We start from the raw sequence: 23,136 nt of genomic DNA on the forward strand, positions 1-23,136 counted from the left end.
TCATAGAACGATATCATAACATTATTCTACTCTAAAATGTGCCATAATTTTTAATATTTTTCAACGCCTATCGATAACTTTTTTTTTTAAATATTTAATATTTATTATCCGTATAAAGTTAATATAATAAATAATATATTTAATAAAGATACAAAAAATATATAAATAATATTAGAACGGAGTTAGTGGTCCACTGATACTACTTTAAACCAATAACTCGAATAAAAAAAAACTGTTTTTCTCGATAAAAGGTATTATTTTATTATTACTCACGTACCAACTGCGGCAATGATTGCGATATTATTAGGTAGGTAATGGCGTAGTAATGCGTATAGTGGTTTGCGCATGATTCGTCTGGTACATATATTCGCACAAATAAACCGCGAATGCGAGCTGGTCGGACGCATTGCGTAAACCCGAACGCAATATAAATAATAATAGATCAAAATATTCGATTTATATTCAACGTTTAATGACTTATCGTGTAAAACACGATAACGAACGGATTTTCGCGTGAACTGTACACTATATTGAGTATAAATAACTTTGTGGTTTTATTATTATTTATGATGTTTTAGAAACGCGATGGAATTTTAAAAATATATTTAATAACATGTATATAAACTGTACATAAAAAAAAAAAATGAGAAATTCTCTCCGCTACCGTCGAAAAAAATTGGCTACAAAAGGCTATCATAATATCTCTCCGTGTAATAGTGATCTGACTCGTCGGTACTTTTTCATAAAGGACAATAATATAAACGCTACCGTGGTGCCATTTCCAGGAAATAAAATCATACTATACGTCAAAACCTGCAAATGTTTTATGAATAATGCGACAATCATATTAAAATATATCACACTGATAAAATGTATTATACTATTGTGCGTCACATGTGCAGCTGTGCTATGCAGCGGGAGAGAAAATAATTGTTCGCTAAATCTATTCCATTAAATACGTATACATTGCAGAGACGAATAACGTGCCAGTCAAATATTATTATAATATGGCCCGTTATAAAAAATGGCCCGTTCAAAACGAAGAAAATATGTTTTATTATCTATTAAAAGAAAAAAAAAGTACAGTCGTTTTATAGTGTGATATATTATTTGATACATTTCATATTTTTGTACTTTTATGATATATTGTTTTGGTATATCAGCTATTATAATATAGCTAAGATAATCCCTTTAAATACAGCCTATCTATAATGTATTATGATAAGAAAATGGTTATTGAAGTTTGAAATACACTTGAAAAAATAACAAGACAAGTATCATAATATTAATATACATAATATTATTATATTTTATTAGTTACTGTAAAACAAACACAGGACAACCGTGTACCCAAATTGACTATCCATAGCGCCGTGTGATCATAATGATGTTTTTTTAAATATTATGCCATAATATTATAATTCTATTAGCATACTACTTTATCCACACAAATTATTTCAAACAAGTGTTAACCAGTAGTATGAGTGTATTTAAATATATTAGTTGTTTTCTTGACTTTCGAAATGCAGTCGATTTTTATAAAAATTAATTTAGCATTTTTTCGTCGATTAAAATGTTTTTCGTGCTGAAATATTATTTTAAAGCTACGAAGATAAAATGTATAGAAGGTGAAAATTAATTAAACTCTAAAAGCATTAACGAACTAATACGAAAATAAATTATATAATCAATTTGTTTCATAAAAAAAATAAGTATAGATACCATTAATCCTCTTTACTAGCTTATTTTGCAGATTATAAATTATAATTGTGTATATTTTACAATTTATTGAAATAATATAGTTAAATCATGATCATGATTGACTAATATAATAATTTTTATATTTACATCAATCATCATAGTAAAAATCCCGTTTCACGAAGAAAACAAGTAAATCTCACGTGTAAACACGTCAAGACGCTTACGCGTTTATCGCAACAACGACTATTAACTAGTGCCCAAATTGTTCATAAAGACAGATTTTCCGTAATGCCATTCAAACTATTATGTTCATTATATACTGTTCCGTTATTTTACTTTTTCATAATATTCGTGTGTTATATAACTACGTTATATGTCAAGTCGTGTCAGCCAAATTTATGTTAACAATTATACATGAAACCCCTTTAAAACGTAACAGTCTCACCCTCTTACAATAATAATAATATATTAACGTGTTCATAGTGTGCAAATCGTGAACGAGTCCAATTATGGTAACTCGGTATTAATCATTCTCGAGGAAAACATTTTTGGTAAGTATTATTAGTCAAATACACGCACGCGGGACTCGAGATTTTGTATTTTTACATAGGTAGGTAAACTATATATTATTGTATTTAAATGCATTGCCGGTGACATGTAATTATTTATGTGAATACATTCTTTAAACGATTGTCTCAAACCCTGAAGTGATTTAAATCAATTTATAGAGTGGTTTACTTTGAGCGTTAATGTCTGGTACAGATAATATTTATACTCATGTGTTCGATATTTTGGTACCGTTTGGGGGTTCACGCAACTATTGGTAGTATGACGTATTCTCGTATAAATGTATAATAGCATATATAATTTGTTATGAACTAGTAACTGTATCAGGTGAACCGCTATGTTATTTTTCGATATATTACCCGCGGGGAAGCTACGTGTACCAGTTTTGGTACACTCCTATTTTACCGATAAGTTTTTGTATACCATAATTGGAACACCGTAGTATTTATCAAAAAGTGTCACGTAAATAGGGTACACGTAAATACTATTTGAACACGGGAAAATATTTCGTAGCCCACTAGGCAAACAAATTCATTAATTTCGTTACAAAAAAACATAACTAATAATCGAATATTAAATAATAATATTCTTTTCATAAAGTTTTAGGTTTGTAGCGAAAAATGTATGTTATTCACTTTTTTGTATTAGCTTAAATGTCAAATGACATCGATGTACCAAAAATAGTATATATAGCAGTTAACTTACTATTAACAAATTGATAACCATACTTATAGAATAGATATTCTATTCATGTTTTGACTTAACCTAAAACTGAATAATACATTTAAATGCAATTATAATGTAACATACTATAAAACATATTATCCCTAAAAATATGTGGATTTATTTTAAATCAGTAAAAAAACTATACGTGTCTCAATCTAAATTGCATAGTTAAAGTATTTTTTGTGTGGTGATGTAGCTTACCGTGGAGTGGTATAAAGTGACAGATGCAAAAATTCATCAAAGGAGGGAGTGGTTAAAGTGTATTTATCAGATATTATTCATACTTAATAACATACTTTTTAATAGCACAATTTTTAATTGATTCTTACAAACTGTTATCAATGACAACATTTTCATACTTAAAAAAATCACTTTCATTTTACAGACTGGGTACAGCAAAAATAACATAACGAGTTCAAAGAGGGATATTTATCCTATTACCCCTCCCTTGGATCCGCCACTGGTGGTATAGCAACACCAAAAGTGATTTAAATCAACGTATACCTTAATATAATGTCCAATGGCGATTTCTTCAGTTTACTGGGTGTCTATTTGAAACTCCTTACTCAATGGCCAAACACGCGGCTTTTTCACTTGTTACTAAACAGCGTATATCGGCTGGTACCCTTTATTTACCATAGGTATACTAAACGATTAAAATGTTTAAATAGATTACCGACTGATGCAGTTAATTCTCAACCCTACTGTCCTAAATCAATTTATTTCACAATAATTGCCACTCGTATTTCTACGGCGTACTTGCATTTTTATTATTTTATTTTTTAACCAACATAATATCATGTTCTACCAACTATAGAGATAATTTTATCTCATTCGGAGAATAATAATTGCTGCTTCATCTTCAATATTTATTGTTGTATTATCTGTCATCCAACTTTATTGTTTTGTTATGAGTGTACATTATGATTACTCTGCTAAAATATTTATATTTGTAAATATAATTCAATTACCTATGACTGAATATTTAATCATCACATATCACAAACTTATCGAAAAGTTCAACATGTAAATATTAATGATAAATTATCTTATCCGTTTATTGATAAGCTCAAACACGAATAAACTAATACCGAGTTATTAAATAAAAATAACGTATAAATTAATAAGAAAATGTAAACATAACTTCGCATATTGCGTGATTGAAAAACAAAAATTATAATAAAACTGATTGCGAGTAGCTTGTTTCATAGTACTGTGTACCTATATGCGACGCACGAAAGCCCATTTCAATGTCACCTTATTTAATTTTTTGGTTGAAAAGTACATAGACATATACATGTTACTGCAAACGTATATGTTTGATTCGTTTTGTGCGGATATACGTCATGCCTGCTGTATTTGCATCACTGTATAAAAATCCTGAATTTAATGCATAAATGAGTAAAATAATTAAATTAATAGCTTTCTATAATAACAAAGGACACACGTGTTTTGGACTCAAAATAATAAAACAATTAATATACAGTGGAGCGTCGATTATCCGCACTGCAATATTTTTGAGTACAAAAAGTTTAATTTAATCTATTTTTATCATCCGTTATGTTTTATCGTATACTGTAATGTTATATTATATATAAATATATGTGTACTGTAATGTTATATTATAAAATGGCTTGGCGACGAAAAATTGGTTATTATTTCAAATAAATACATTATGTTTTTATTATATTTTTTATATTATTTATGAATAATATATTTAGAATTATATCTAGTAAATTAGTTTTTAACTTTATATTGACATTTTCAATGGTTGTTTGATTATCCACACAAATCGATTATTCCCACCCGCTTCGGTCCCGATTAGTGCGAATAATCGACGTTTCACTGTAAATGCAAATAGACATAATGTATTTATACAACGGTACCTATTTTATAGTAAAACCAAGTGAGTTCCAATTCATAATAATAATAATAATAATTACATATTAATATAGTCATCTGTTTACCGAAAATACCTTTTGGTATAGGCCATCATTGATTTAATCATATTTTATAATCAACGATATTATATACGTACATGTCATTATGGAAACCCAATCGTTGGAATATTTTATCGATTTCATCCGACACCTTTATACACGGAAACCTAACTGCTCGGTGTCCGCGACCGTCAAATAATAACACACCTGCGATGATGTCCCCCGAGAAGGGATAGGGATGCCGGTGAGGTATTGGACGCATTGAGCCCCCACTCCCGGCGCCTGAGTGAATGTGAATGATGGACACGTCCCCTTCGTAGTTAAACAAATATTTGAAAAAAAGGGTACAAAAAAAAGAAAACGGTTTTCTGAGGTGGGGCCGCGGATGTCCTACAAAGGACCGTATTGTATTATCGTTCATTCGCGCTGCGTAAAAACAACATAATAATAATAATATAATATAATAATATAGTTTATCCGGGTAGACGGAAAACCGAAAAACAAAGAAAAATATTGTAGAGAAATAGAAAGGGAAAAAAATGAGCCGCAAACGACGAAACAATATACGGCGCGTCCGTGTGTGCCGTGACTATACTAAAAACGCGTTATACATATATTATATCAAACCGTCGGCGGGGTGGTCCGCGCGGGGACCGGTAGGAATATATAGCTAACCAAACAGCGGCGGCCTGTGTAAATGTGAGCGCCTGTGTGTGCGTGCGTGGGTGTATGCGTGTATGCGTGTGTGTGGCAGCTAGTGCTCGTTGTTTTATCGATTAGAAAGACTTTTGTGCGTGCTGCGTGGCCGTGGTGAGGTGGTGGCGAGGGTCGGTCGTCAGGTCGAGGAAGGAATCAGTGGCGTTTTGTAGGAGCGTAATCGCTGGGGCTTACCGTTCAAACACCTGAGACACGCCGAAATTACACGGACTATACGCAACGACGACGACAATAGTTGTTATAACAATTATTATTATGCTCCTCAAATCGATTAAAAAAAAAAAAAAAAACGCTTCGACCGCTTTCCGGTTCCAATCGTCGATGGAATTACAGCACCGGAAACGTATTTCTACACGAATCTGTGTGTGTGTGTGTGTGTGTGTGTGTGTGTGTAGTGTTAAATGTTACATAAACACCAACTATATGGTCACATTTATATAAACTGATTGAAAAAGCGTCGTTTCTACGTATTCGTTTTTAAGTTTTACCCTTTCGGTTTCTTTTAAACTCCCACCACGTTCTGACCCTTGTGGAATCCTAAGCGTGTGATGTATCGCACGTACTTTACACGCAGAACACTTTTTGTTTCAGGTTTCCGTATTTCTATTCAAGAATAACGTACTATATACGCGTATAAAATGCATAATATATTTTATTCGTGTAATAATGCAATTGTCACTCAGTCAGCTACGACTCTTGTCGCTTTCGTCGTAGTCATTATAACTAATGAAGATTTTATTGATCTAATGATATTATAATTTTCAATAGCGAGAAAAATAGCTCTAATTTTAGCTATTCTATTTAAAATTGCATGATGCCTGGTACGGATTATGTTAAATTAAACGCTAAAATGTATTTATAATTGTATACTAATACAAATTATTTATTGTTATATTTTTAAAATCACAATGAAAATCACTTATAAGTTATAACTAGCTTAAAACCGATTGGAAAAAACAAAATATTTTGAATGTGTATTAAATAATATATGATATAAAGTAGAAATACGTTATATTATATTGATCGCTTTACATTCATACATTATATTATATTCTTTATATTATGTTACTTTTATGATAATCTTATTTATTTCCTATTGCAAAATATATCGAAAACAAGGTAGCAGCTACCGGTTGATTAGTAGCGAAATATGGATGTTGGGTTTGTGCGCTATCAATATTAAAAGTAACATATAATAACCCAACACCACTAATACAATGTTTTAATGACATCGAATTAATTAAATATACGTCCATCGTTATTTCATATATCATGTGATGAATAGTATAGCCTAAATAAATAATTCGTTTACCGACAATAATCAGTATTTGTCATTTTATCATAGACTGATTGAAATGAGCTCAATTTTTTACATATTATCACATGTTAATATGTTATTGGAGTTGATTGAATCATATATTATTATATTATTTTAATATTTTATTAAATCATTATACATTTATTATTATATTATTACTCATAATCCTCTGTATGAAAATAAAAAGGTCGGTATATCATGTTTATAGCGTGTTTTTTCCTTACCTTGTTTGTAATTATTATTGTACTAACTATTAATAGGCATTCAATTTAAATACGCATTTATTTTTAGGTTATTAAAAATGAATAAAAATTTGGATTTTAGATATTACTTGTTAATCGTTACTATAAACAATTCTAGGATTTTTATTTAAAAACAAACGTAAAATACATTAAATGTGAATAACATTTGTGAAACAAGTCACTCAATATTTATGGTTTTAGATTCAATTTATGTTACCCATCCTTTGATAATATAAAAAGACATTATATTCGTGCAGTGTTAAAATATTTATATTTATTTATGTTTTATAAGTGTGTGTAGAGAGTATTTATTAACATACAAAAATGTTCAGAGAAATAATTGTAATAATAAAATGCATAAAACTAAAAGTAAAAGTTCATAATATAATAATAATAATAATAATAATAATACACAATATTGTAGTTTTAATAATATAATTTATAAAACGTTTTTTTTTTTTTTTTTATAAAAGTTCGTAATATTAATGGTACATACACGTATAATTTTTATAAAACAGTGAATAATTCCCATCATGGCATCATGCACTGTTATTAAATACTATACATTTTAATTACACGCAAAGCTTTGAATACGATAAATACTCGGAATCGGTCGAAAGATAATGTTATTGCTATGTAAAATTTTAATTTACATGTTTGAAAATAAAAAAAAAAAATAAAAAAAAAAGGTGATCGCATGGTTGGAACAAACATCGAATAAAAATCAATAAGGTACCTCACAGTTTATAGGTACGATGGCAATATGATGGGTACGGATTGGAGCAGCGGCGGAGTATCTTACGAACGGAATTACGGTAGCGTATGGCGGTACAGGTCAGAGGCCAGCTCGACTATAGTAGTCGTATGCACACGCCGAGTCAAAACATACAGAGCGGTGGCCTTGGCGGATTTTTTTATCAACTCGACAACGATATGATATTGACTATGATTGGGTTATACGCGGGGAGAACGCTGCGAGCCTGTAACACACTCTGTATGATGTATTATATATATATATATATAGGCAGGTACGCGGATTGAATGCACAGCGCGTATACCGGACAACCGTGAGATTCGATTGAATCAGTTAACGTATATTGTATGCACACTGGCGTGTCGTCTAACAGAACATCTATATCATTATATAGGTCCGACGAGATTTTCACTTCGGCGCGTTCGGCGAGACTTATCGGTGGACCGTGTTGCAGATGTTCAATCGGACCGGTCAAAAATCAATATGTAATCTAGATTAGATTTCGATGTTAAAATAATTAATGTATCAATAGACGTATTATTTTTATTTTTTTTTAATCAATTTATGCGCAAACCTTGTGTTTGAAAATGAAATTCGCAGAGTGACGTAGGTACACGAGTAACCTATCGTTATTTAGTAAGACAACAATTGAAAAAACATACATTTATTTTTTAAGCTCCGTTGCCATCTTTATCTACTCGCTGTGCCCCGACGGCTGCAGGACAACCCCGCCGCATACTTACAAACGAAAGAATATAACATGTATTTTTTATTTTGAACAACGGACATGACAGAAACGGTTTTGTTTGGGAAGACTGTTATAATGACAATATAATAATATCTGGACACGATCTTATCGACATTGATATTATCTCATATTAGAGGCGATTTACAGAAGCTCACTACCCTCGGTCCAGCGGCGGCGGCGCTTACGAAGCAACCGCTCACGAACTCCCTTGCGCGTTTCCACAGAGATTTCCGGACCGGTCGCTCGCTGGCCGAATAATCCAAGACTACGCGACGCCTCGGCGGTCGAGTTGGCGGCGGCGTCGGCGGCGCCGGCGGCTGTTGACTCGGCGGCGGCGGTCGACGCGGTGGTGTCCGCGCTGGTCGACAGCAAGGCGGTTGGCCGTACCGAGTCGGCTGCGAAAGATCGGCGTCCCGCAGCAGTGGCGTCATCGACGCGGACGACCAGTCGTATCTGTCCAACAGCCGGTCGATCGGTCTCACCTTCGATTGCGGTACGGCCAAGTCGAGTACGTCGACGACGTTGTTGTTGTATTTGTTCTTCATCTTGCTGTTGTTGGAACCCTTACCGATTGATCTGACTTGGCAATTTCGATTTTGACTTCCACCGCCATTCACGAGGAGTGGGGGAAAAAAAAAAAACGTTTCGCGTCCAGTAAAATGTTAAACTGTATATTAACAAAATATTGTAACAATTGTCGAGTATATTTTACTGGCAACTTCGACTAATCCGCACCGAACTGTTTATAACTCACGAGAACGAATTGAACGTAAAACGAATAATGCTTAAGAACAATATAATATTTATGATTATTTATTGGCAATTGACGAGACTGCGAAATTATAATATGACGTTTCGTCCGTACCGCCAGGTCCGTGCGCTGCTGTCGGTCGGAGCGAAACAATAATAATGTGATATACAACCAGTATGCGCGGCGGAGCGTCTTCAGCTCTCTTCGCACACAACGGAAATGTTTCCAAATGTCAGTCTTAAGCCAATAAACGTATATTATAAATGTTATCGCGATAATTAATGTGGCAATTATTTTATCACGGAGAAATAATGAAAATCGATTTTTTTTTTCTTATATACTTTATATAGTTTTCGTTTTCGTTTCCGTTGTAGATAACTTCTGAGAAGAGATAACTATTTTGATAATTTATTAGTTTGACAGCAGATTATCAATATAATATTTTATCTGGTACGAATTTAATACTGCTACAAAAGACGGCAACAAAAATTACATTAAATTGTCTTCAGTAATCAAAACTGCTAGTTATAATGGTTTTTTAAACATTATTCTTGTTGTGTTATAAATTAAAATGTTATTGTTATTATAATGATCAATAATGACCGAGTGTGCTAGACATTAGAGAGAATGAATAAGTCGAAATATTTAATTCAAATTTGTTATTGTCACGAAAAGAAAAAAAATCAATAAATTAATATAATATCATTGGTTTCAAATATCCTACAATGTAAATAATAAATAAATGTTACAACGATTATAGTAATGTAGCAATATCGGAGGAAAAATTAATATCTATTTGTCTAATGTAGTTTTGGTTTCCGTTTAAGTTAGCTATAACTTAGGAATGATTACTACTATGACGATGGTTTGATAGAATATTATTAATTTTTTTTATTTTAAAAATAAATTATCAAATGATTTTTAAATTTTTAAGGTATTTTATTTTCAATAAAGTACACATATTAGTAACAAATAAAGGGAACGTATATACCAATCCATTAAATTTGCCAAAGAAAAAAAATAATAGAAAAAATACGATAAATATAATATGTCTATACCGGTTTCCTTATTTTTCTTATTTTTATACCCAATTAAAAATATCAAAATTATATTTTTTTTTTTACTCTTTTTTCAAGTATTGTGTTTTGAATTGTTTTTATTTTATTTTAAAAATGTACAAAATATTTATTGTTTTCCTATTTTTGATAATATTTAATGGAAAACAAAATAAATAAAAGTTCAAAAATAGAATATGAAATTTAATTTGACCATTTAAAAACCAATGGAGATTGGAAATTTAATATGATAAAATCAAAAATGTCAGTTGTTTAGTATATTTATTAAAATAAACAGATAAAGACTACTGCAAAATGTCAGAATCATTAAAAACAACAGAATCTTTAAGTGTATGAACGTATAATATGGACCATTTATAAATAATAATAATTGAAAACCAATTATTAATGATGAGATAAATAATAGTATGTTTTCATGATAATTTAAAGGGTGATTACAAAAATAAAATATAACCTCAAAACGAAATATCCATAATTTGTATACGTATTTGGTGTTTGTGATTTATTCGACAGCAATAAACAAATAAATAAACTTTACTCAAATATTTAACAACTATTATGTAGCTAAAAATGTTTGTTAAAAAAAAACATACCAGGTTAGGTCGTTAGATGTAACATAATAATCATAATGTACAAAAAAAAAAAATTCAAAAAGTACACTATGCTGTGATTAAGTAATACAATGTGAGTTGCAGATTAGATTAGAGATAACTTATTAATTATTATAGTAATATTGTACCATGTTTAAACGTTAAATTCTATTGCCTATATTGAGCCCCTTAAAACATTGACAAGCGTCGTTTGGACAAAACGTAGGTATGTAAAAGATAAAAATTACATCAAAAATGTTAATTATAAAATTTAAATTATTGTAATTTCGATTATTAAAAAATGTAATACTATAACCATATAGACTAACATTATTTAAACTTGACGATTTATCTGAATATAAGTTTTTTAAAAAAAATTATGAAATATCATCAATATACATTTATTTTACACGTTTATAAAAAGAAATAAACAAAATTGAAAACTATATATCGACTGCAATTCGCCGTGAACTTATTGCATAATATTTTATATTTCCTCGTACCAATTTTAAAGTATATTATAGGTTATGGCCTTTGAGTAATAAGTAATGAGTGACAAATAGAAATAAAATGTTTAATACTTAAAAGAAAGAAACACTGGTAAGTACGTCGTTGAAATACACGATTGCCGTTAGCCCCACAAAGGCCTCCTGGGAAATGATTTTCGTGTCAGAATTTAGAAACGTTACATCAGAGAAGTACAATAATTATTATATGGGACATACCGTAAACAAACGAGCAATAAGTACGGAAAATATCATAAATAAATTAAATATTCTGTAACGGCCGTCACAGAAGACAGAACGACTGATGGGACGGTGAAATTGATCCACCAATAACGCCTTGTTAGCATACAGTGTACACGAATAAATAATAATATTATAGAGCTGGTTGGGAGTTAATGGATTGCATGATATTATATACTTATACATTTTCTCGCAGTGGATTTTTTTTTTACTGACAGTGATTTTTATATGAATCTATTCTCTTTACTCTAAACTATTTGAAATTCAAAACTATTATGTACTTAAAAAAATAAATTTCCTTTGTACACACTACTGGTTATAAAAATAAATTGTGTATAAATTGTACGGCGTGTTCTGAACAATAGAAAGTTTCAATTATTTCAGATTATGACTGCAAATTATATGTTTAACTGTAATCTTATCGGATTATTATGTCCAATGTATACACTAATGCAACGATTGAAAATCGATTTATTTGTGACAAACACCGACTTATTACAGCTGATTATTTTTACGTAAATGCTATTTGTTGCACAACCATGTAACTAAAACATTATCTAGTATTCTAGTTTATGACGAAGGATAGCTATAATATTAATTATTATCTAATTATAGCTAATAACTAATAGGTAATCACTACTTATCTAGTTAAAAAATCATAACATTTTTATAAAAAATTTACATTAACTTTTGTTTTGTTAAATAAACTGTACAATTTTGTACAAAAATTACTATTGAATTAAAGTTTTAAAATACATTATTATACTATGTTGAAATATCAATTTATACTTTTTATTTTAGTTGTGAGAGTCGTTACTTTTATTAGTAACTATAAACATAGTTATTCAGTTGTAATAATTTTCATACTAGAAAATAATAAAAAAGACTATTTTTGCATTCCGAAATATGCATGTGAAACTCATAAAATTATACTATTGTCAAATGATAACTTATAAACTGTTAAGTACAAATCTTTAGGGATAATATTATATAATATGGAATTTTATTATTTATTTTATTGTCTTATATCTATAAACAATTTTAATCATATTATAAAAAAAACGACTAACCGTGAGTAGAAGTAATTACTTTTAAATAATTATGCAACCGATATTTTAAATAGAACAATGACAAGATCGTCTCTTTTTATTACTGCAAACGTAAGTATCATTAAAAATAAGAAATATAAAAATAAATATTTACAGCAATAAAACTGTGTAAAACCACAGGAAAACCAAAAATATTGTAGGTAAATAAAAAATGTTTATTATATATTATTTATATTATGACCTACAAAACTTAAATATTATAATTATGTAAAATTAAATAAAGTATTTAAACAACGATTTTATTGATTATAAATAAATCATTCCAACGTGAAAATTGGAAAATACATTGAAATATTTTTATCATACAAATCAATATATACGCTGTTAACCAAATTTGATTCCAAGTTAAATATGATGAAACATTTGAACGTGGTAAACGGAACTATAGGACGCAATGAATACGATTTAACTTTTCACATCTATTAGGCAATATATAGAATACCAATAACACCGTATAGTAAATTAAATATATTGTTTATGGTTATTTTACTCTTATAGCATATACGGCTGTCGGCGATACGGTCACTAGTCAGCCTGTGTTCAAACCACGAATTACATTTTGTGTATAAAATAACCATTTAAAAGGTTTTTAAGAACATATTTTTTCTGTGTATCCATCAACCACCATCTAGCTGCTGCACATTTCCGGTGTCTGGGGCATTTTCCTTCAAGGTTTTGCCATAATGCCAAAATATCTTGTCACTTAAGAAGGTTTTACGACTACGAGTTCCAAAGACTGCATAATTTAATCCGACACGAAGATCTTATTTGTTTTTTTTTTCCCAATCCACCGTGCAGTCTACATCAGCAGAATTTCGAGGCGATGCAATAATAATATGAGTACGGAAGAAACTAATTGATCTCGTCGTACAACTATTAAAATTGATAGCATGTTTCTTTATAATTATATTAATAAACAACATAGTCGATTTTTTTTTTTTTTTACGGTAAATGATCAATAAACAATCCAACGTTAATTATTCGTTCTACTGAATTCTATAGAAATATTGAAATAAGACACGACAATGACCGCCGACGATGACCTTCTGCCCACATCTTTCCTAGTATTTTGACAATTATGTAAATGCTACGATATCGTACTCGATAGAAACAGCCAGTGGGGCTATGATTAACGATGGCATTATTTTTCGTTTTTATTATAATCAATTACAATACAATTATTGTTATTGCATTCACGTTTATTTTTTTCTTTATACATTTTATTTTAAATTTCTCATCCGTCTCATCTAAAGTCGTTGCCGATTGTAATTAAACGGCATTTTCATTATATGATTTTTATACCATACACTGACACTATACAGTATGAAGGCACGAAAATTATAAGGTTAAAATGTATATAAATTCAAACCGAAGACGTTGTGTAGGTAGTTAATATTCACGTAATTAAGCTACACGAACGAATTACTATTACGTTCTAATTTTGTTATTTAGCTCAAACATCAGTGAAACTATGCAACTCATAACTTTCAAATTAGATATATGTTTTACAAAACATTATATGAATACAGAACATTTATTTATCTAAAATGGTAGTTATGATAACATTTATCTAAGATAATTTATCGGATAACTTATTTTTTAACTATCAATCATATGTCCATATAGATAAGATAATAATATACAGTGTTATTTGTTATTTATCTAAATAAATTATCTCGCGCCGATAATTTCATATCACTATTATTATTATTATTATTATACGTAATATTATATCTACTCGAATACAATCGAATACAATCGGCGTTATAGGAGACTGCAACGTTGTTGCATCGCACATCGTTTGGGTAATATCGTGTGCACACACCCGTGGTAAGTATAGTAATACAATAAATCAAAATAATAAAACCAAAAATAAAAATAAAACCGCGCGGGGTCCGTCGAAAACCGCAACGCTTTTGATGATGACTATAATAATTATAATAATAATAATAATAATAATAATAATATATAATAATAATGCATTAATGGTCGCGCGTAGTGCTCTTTACCTACAAAATATATAAATTGATTTACCACCCGTTCCTTTGATGTGACCGGCGGCGCTCGGGGAACGACACAAACGCACAACGCGTATAATGGGACTTAATGGATTGTACCTATGCACATCACGATGTTATAATATTATACGCATTTATATAATATATACATAGGTGTCTACTAGTAATTTTCACCTTTGAACGGCAGCCGACGCGACACGTATTCTCGCGCGACGGTGCAAGGAATAACGATAATAGTAGTAATAATAATATAAATTAATAATGCGTATTTTACATTAATATATTTGACTGTAAACGCGTGAAATATTGTATATTAGGTGCTATACATCACGTCGTGTAATTTTTTTTTCTCGAAAAATGAGTTTTCTTTATTTTGTCTTTTTTTCATATAATAATAATACGATACTACTTTTATCATCAGACGATAAATTACGATTCAAATTACGCACCATCTTCGTCGTCATCGTCGGGACGGGCGCGCCCAAAAAATATATTATTACGAGGGCCGTGGCCGTGCGTTTCCTTTCAACGCGAACCGTATTTTTCTCGGCCGCGCGCTCGTCCGACCCCCTCGCGACTTTTTAATTTCTTGTGGTTTTTTTATTATTTCCAAAACGCTGGTGGAGGCCGTTCAACACGTTTTTATTATTACATAGTTTATAGTGTGGCTCCAACGTTTAATAATTAATATTACACTTTGCCGACGCCGCTGAAGACAAGACGCGTGCGGTGAACAGCGCGCCGAAATAATATATTATTATTATTATTATTAGACGAACGGGGGAAAAAATGGCACTGAAAACAAAACGGTGAAACGCGTGTTTAACGCGTAAGTTGTATTATGCACATAATGGTTATATATGTATATAAATTAAGTATATATTGCGGTTGCCAGTGCAGCCGCGCAGAGTCGCTGGGAAATCTGTTTTTCGTTCATTCATCAGCCGTTTGTGTGTGTATAATATGAACGCGCGAAACAACGGCGAACAATACAATGACGACGGGCGCGAGGCGGTTATAATGAAAAATTAACTTTTGAACTTTTGCACGACCGAAATGGGGTGATAAATAAATGCGGTGATGGTGTGTGTGGTACAATACCGGAAGTGTGTGTGTGTATGTGTGAGGGGTTTGGGAGAATGATTCTCAATATAATAATATAGTATAAAACGAGCTTAAGAGATTATATGGAATGAAAACAGTAAAAACCACACACAAATCGTGTATTGCGTTTTCACAAAATTTTTCGAATTCATATTGTCCCATGTATTATAATTATGGTCGAACAATTTTAGAGTGTTTCTTCTCTAAGCTCAAGACCATAATATGTATACATGCACTATGAAAAATTATATTATTGTGTTCGATAGTACCAACATTTTCTTCTTTTATAAAACTAAAAAGTATTTTCTCCAAACAGAATACCGATATAACGAATACAACATTGTTTGTAAAGTAATAATATGTTTTAATATTTCTCTTGTATATTTAATATGAATTTATGTTTCAGAAATACGTGGGTATACTCGTATAGTCGTATCTATTATATGCAATTTAGAGTTATGAGTTTGTTACTACGACAATTTAATCCTATAAATAATTAACCAAACATAAAGCCCATTTTAGCCCAATAAAATAAATTATACCTAACTGAGTATTGTTTTATTTGTCAGGACATTGAACTTTGACTTACAAACAACGTGTTGATGACCAGAAAAGTATAAGTACGGCAATTAATAATAAATCAAAACAGTATAATAAATTAAACAAACAATTTAATTTTAGCAAATTTTATTATTATGTAACCTAACCTATATAATATATAAATACATAATATGCACATTTTCATGAAAAATTTAAAATATGCAATGAAAAAACTTTCTTACGCATACCAGAACGCTCTTATTTTAAAATAGCATATTATATCGTACATCCGGTCGTAAATCAAAACAAGAAAACTAGTACTAGAAATTCCTTTAAATTCTACAAATGTCTGAAGAGTGTTCACATTGGCTATAAACCACGTATATAACTACTGCTGTTCGTCTCAACTGCTGCAGCCAGAAGAGACGGAATTACAAAACTGCGCTGCAGCGTTGTCTTCGTGTACTTTTTTGGTCTCACCGCGCCGCGCTATAATTAGTACGGTTTATTGTGTACGTATATAATAATATATTCGCCATTCTAGTATCTGGGTCCCAATAGCGAAATGTCGAAATCTATTACTGTACAATGTACATATTGTATAATACGAATAGATTAAAATAAAGCGTTCAAATTGTGCGCTATAACTGTTTACGTACACCACAATGCTCGCATGATTTTACGACAGATTTTAATTAAGTTATTTTTTCTAGAGCGGATAACATCGTAATTCATAACATACTACTACAGTATTTACGATTAATATTATCGTGGAGTATATAAATAATTCTATAGATATAATCTCCGTGAAAAATGTCTACGACGCTCGATTTAGATACAGAACGGAATAACCACGATAATGTAATCTTATAATGTTACCATACATTATCATATAGTCTTGTATTTTATAGTAAGAGCATAAATTATATTGTGATCTATGTGGAAAAAAAGGGTCAGTCGTGATATTATAATGATTTTGTATCCCATACAAACGTATACAATTTTTGCGGAGTTTGCCTCACTATAGAATTGTTTATGCCCAACGACATTACGATGTCTACGCAATCACATAAACATAATATCGGTTGAATTAAATTTTTATTGTATATAACTCAAAGCTTACAAATTCAAAGCGATGTGAAAAGTATGTGAATGCGTGTGTAAGACATAATGAAACATATAATAGGTTAGTATTATATTAAATATATTCATTGTTTCGAGAATATTAATGTTAAGTATTCTTCTAAAATATATTAATATTGACTATTTGATAAAATCATCACCGACTTTAAAATACATTATAAAGAAATAAATAATGTTAGATAGATAATATGATAAATTAAAACTTATAAAATTATAACGTATATATAAAATATATATCGTATATACACGACAATACGATAGTGCAATATTTTTCTAATTATTCTGTTATACGAATCATGGGTGCTACGAGGGGGGGGTGCAAGGGGGTGCACTTGCACCCCCCTGGCTTTACAAAAAATGTAATTAAATTAAAAAAATTGAATGGTATTGAAACTATTTTATTTTGCATAATTATCTACATTATTATTTCTATTATTTATTATTATACTTATTTTACATAACTGTTTATCTATAATATTATTTATATTATGTATTAAAATACTTATTTTTTAAATAATAATTGTAAACGCCTACGGTTGTTTCCAAATTCTTCAATTGAATTTTCAATGAAATTGGTATTCTCTTCTAGTCTCTTTCTATATACACTCATCATACACAATCCGGACAATCGGCCATCACCAGGACTCGGGACTAACATTTAAAAATGATTTTTTTTTTTTGCTTTTTTCAACGTTTTTCTATTATATAGTATTAATGTATAGGAAATTAGGACATGTCAGTTGTCGCGTGTATATTCAATATATAAATCGGTCACTTTTATCGCATGCGATAAGCTTACGGGACACGAATTATCGTGCAGGATAAAGGCTACTATTGTCATTATCGGGTTTTCTAATCGTAGCCACTAGCTCGCGTTACACTGTAGCCGTTGAAAAAAAACTAAAATAACTATGTATTATCATACGATTTAAAAAAATATTTTTACGTATTTAACTATTATTATTATTGTTATTATTATTACGTATATAAGCATTATTTAGAAATTAGCGTATACCTACTTGCACGATGCACATGCATCCCCCTGATAAAATTCCTGGCGGCTCCTATGATACGAGTGCACATATATATATACACAAAGTGGTTCAATAAGAATGCCCACGTCCATTTTTTCATTGTAGTATGATTTCATTTAAATTCAAATTTTCAAATTTCTAAATAAACTTGAAGACCATATTTTCTAATTCATGAGAATTTCCCTGTTACTTAAAGAGTGTCTGGCGGCGATACAAACTTCAATTTTTTAAATGAAAAGCATCTTTTTTATTTACTGTAAACTATTTATTGGAAATTTTTTAAAAAATGTATTTAATATATATATATATATAATAACTTAAGTAAACAGAAAAAAGCAATTAAAAAAATATTTGTTCAAATTTGGTTTGATACATCAACATTTCCAAAAAAATTATCTACTCAATAGTTAACTATTTAAAAAGAGTTGTCATTAAAACAAAAAATTTTGTATCTCCACGTGACACACCTTAAATAATTCAAATTTAGAACTTGGAAGTACGGTCTTTAAGTATATTTAAAAATTGCAAAAATCAGATTTTGAATAACTTTGATAATGAAGAAAAATACGGAGTAGATATATTTGGTGAATCACTCTGTATATAAAACTATGTTAGAGATTTTTTGCACTCACAATACGATATTAATACCAGGAATTTCCTATCTGTTTTATAAAAAGCTGAAATCAACAATAAATACGAACAAAAGATTTATTAAAATATAAACTCACTTAAGAATGGCCATATATTTTTAAAACCCTCATAAAATTGGTAGCGCGTCTATAAGTTAAGATAAACACATATAATATGAAACATGATATCCAATACATTTATTGTTAATTTGTTGGGTACTGTTGGAGCACTTTCCATTTTTTTGTAGCTGCATTTATCAATAGAGTTTTTTTATGTTATGCGCTACCTCTTCACTCCAATGGTACAGCAAATTATTTTAAAAATAAAAATATCAACTTGTTCTGTTACTCTTACACATACTTCACATACTTATTATAAAACCATATTATTAACTTCTTATGTTTAACTATAATATACATCAATGGTGTCGACAGAGGGAGGGCTGAGGGGCTGCAGCCCCCCCCCCTGAAATATCAAAAAAATTTAAAAATTATTTTAATTTTTAATGGTCTATGAAAATCGCTACAAAAATTTTAAATTGTACTTTATAAAAATTTATCAGCCCTCCCCGAAAAAATAATCCTGGCTATGCCACTGATAGACATAATAGTGATTGACATTTTTATAGAATATATACTTTAATGGAGCATAAGAATAAGTATATTTATCGTTCTGCTCAAAATCTTAAAAATATGTAAATTTATTGTAGATAATAATTAATTATGTTATGGAAGAATTTGGCATTTGTTTTAAGTAAGATTTGACGGTTATAACGATGTTATAATTACTGATTATTTATATATTATATAGCACTAAAAAGAGTAGAAATTGTAAATTGTATGAAGGTTAGCAAACTTTGTAGTCTGTATCCACCGTTTACTATTGTAAGAATACTAAGAATTATTAATATGTGTAATATGAAATATGAAAACAAACTAATTGTATAATACTATAACTTGTGTATAATGAATGCTTAATTACTATATTATAATTTATCAATTTAAAATAATGTTTCCAAATTGTACACGAAAAAATATTTTCTAAAAATATTCAAATCGCTCTCAATGACGTGTTATTCTCTATGGCTGCATTTTTAATTGGAATTTCATTCACATAATAATAATAATAATAATAATACATAATCTGACGTAAAAATCAATTATTAATTTTATAGCCTGCATAATTCTGCAGAGTAACTGTATAATATATTATGCGTCGAATTGCAAATATTATATTTGGGTTTTATCGGTAAAATTCCGCGGAATTATTGACGGTTGTAATTTTTTAGCGTGAATTACCAAAAATTAACAAACTTTCACGAATAGGTGGTTTTTTTCATAAACTTCGTCAATGTATAAACAAATACATATATATATATATGTATATGTAGACGTAAGTTTTTGGGAAAATTGAATTCGCGGTAGAGTGAGGGGGCGTGGGGTTATGCGAACGAGTACACGTTTTCCGAAGAAATGTTAAGGCTTTTCGGATCTACCAAACCGTAATTAATTTCTTTTTAGGTCAACCTAGCGCCGCTAAAGTCGGCTGTAAAAACAATATTTCGTCTTTTCTTTTCTTATCGCTTTGGCATCCACTGAATATCCCGGAACCGCGACCACAGCGAATTGATCAAAAAATACACGCACACTAACACACGTACCAGCAAGCGGTCCCTTATAAATCGTAATTTCAACTCCATTCACAACAAACGGCACTCGCAGACCGGAAGTAATTACAATGAAGATAATCACGTAATGTACGTATGTACATTGTATGTGATGTGTATGTGCGCGCGTGTGTGTGTGTTTGTATGTATTCATAATTTAAACGATTTAATTTGTGTATATAATAATAATATAATATATAAAAAATACACGGGTCCCTGCGCCACTGCACCTACTCTTTGATGTCGTCGCTTAGCACACGACAGTCGACGCTGAAAGTTTTTATCATCTAAACGTACACTGCAGCTGAGAGTACGTAAATTGCTCTGGATTATCGCGATAAAGAATAATAATATGAGATGGTTGTACTTATTATTAATTTATCCAAAATTGTGGGGCGCACGATGCGGGTCCCGTTCCTGACACGGAAATAATAATTATTAAAATATTTTATTTCATCGAATGTAATGTTTTACATACTATAAACGATTCGAAAACATTGAAATAAGCATGTAAAGCGTAGGCATAATATTGCTCATGTTAGAAGGTTTACGCCATACACCTTCAATTATGCCATAAAATTGTAATAATAACTTGTGGAGTTAATAAAATAATTAGTTAAATTTCCCTTAGACCTATAGACATTTCGTTAATACATTTAGAGAGAAATATTAATTGCATGGGTGAGATTTGATATTATTTTCTAGTACGAGTTCGTGCCAATTATACGTTTCAATCGATAATCATACTAAATATTATAATAGACAATAATATTGTTAAGCCAAACAATTATAATATTTAAAAAATGGTAATTTTTTTATTATATATATTATAAACAAGTTTAGACAGAAACATTGAAATATTATAATCTAATTGTTGTATATGTATGTCATATCTTTGACTTCGAAGCAGCGGTAGCGGCGTCATCCGTAGTATTAAAATACAACTACGCAGCAGCTGTATTTGAAAACACGTTCACTATAAATATAATATAATATTATTCAGCGGTATCTATATAACATTATCTACATATTGTAATATACATACATATTACATACTTACTTTTTCATCGGGATATGTGAGATGTTTTATTGTTTTTTTCTTAGTATTGGACAATATTAAACGCGGTATAACTATACGGCATATGATATACATTTTAAAACGAAGTTTCAAGTCAATATATATCCATGGTATGTTTTTTCGTTATCCCCACCATATAGTGTATAATATTATGAAAAAACGAGAAAATCGACCACAAAACCGGAAGACACGAGATCCTCTATTTTCAGTACTCTTCGTGCAATTTCTCCAGCTAATACTCGTCTTTATCGTTTAATGTAAAGTGGGATGGGGTGACGGTATACATAATATACCTATAATAGAATGAATAATAATATTTTCAACCAGAGTCGTTACGCGATACTGTCATATAATTAATAATTATATTATATAGGTACCTACTGTTCGGTTACTGTTATTTGTTGCAGTTTTTGCGAGCGGTGTTGAGATTTCATTACCGCACGGTAATATATTACCTGCAGCATCAGCCGGATAATAAGAATAATGCAATATTAAACAACATCGTACTAGAGAAGGTTTTTGTTTAACCACTTTTCGTTTTCCATTTTTTTCCGCCATTTTATCAAAATATATAATATATTAATATATACATATATATTGTAACAAATGGCCGACCATCTAAAACATAATAACATTACCATTTAAACTTTTTCGCATATTTTGCATATATACTATTAGCCACCCTAATTTCGAGGGCATATTATATAATGGTAATAATATATTATATTATGACGACTTACTTTGCTATAACAGTGGTTGAATTTCAATGTTTTTTACTTGATTTTTGAATAATGAAAAAATACAAATTAAATACTACCTACAATGTATTACATTCTACTAAATTCTCAAACATAAAACTGTTTAATTCGTAAAGAATTAATATTGATCGAAATAAAAATTCGACAAACCCAACTCGATATTATGTAACTACTAAAGTA

At 30.0% G+C, this 23,136-nt stretch overlaps 1 protein-coding gene across 1 annotated transcript; it reads right to left on the reverse strand.

Annotated features, from left to right (window-relative positions):
- Window positions 1–8,838: 8,838 nt before the first annotated feature.
- LOC113552545 lies at window positions 8,839–22,756 on the reverse strand. The gene is made up of 2 exons (XM_026955406.1): window positions 22,654–22,756; window positions 8,839–9,293 (listed from the first exon to the last, which is right to left on the reverse strand). Exons 1-2 carry the CDS (start codon window positions 22,754–22,756, stop codon window positions 8,839–8,841), a joined length of 558 nt encoding a protein of 185 aa, XP_026811207.1.
- Between the last annotated feature and the right edge of the window lie 380 nt (window positions 22,757–23,136).

Source organism: Rhopalosiphum maidis, chromosome 2, assembly GCF_003676215.2.
Source record: "Rhopalosiphum maidis isolate BTI-1 chromosome 2, ASM367621v3, whole genome shotgun sequence".
NCBI classification, from domain to species: Eukaryota; Metazoa; Arthropoda; class Insecta; order Hemiptera; family Aphididae; genus Rhopalosiphum; species Rhopalosiphum maidis.

Excerpts from the sequence above, each read along its gene's own strand:
- LOC113552545 (XM_026955406.1), bottom strand. The coding sequence starts at position 22,756 with ATGGCGGAAAAAAATGGAAAACGAAAAGTGGTTAAACAAAAACCTTCT. Across the intron at positions 9,294-22,653 it reads TTATCCGGCTGATGCTGCAG|TCAGATCAATCGGTAAGGGT; the intron begins GTAATATATTAC and ends GAAATTGCCAAG.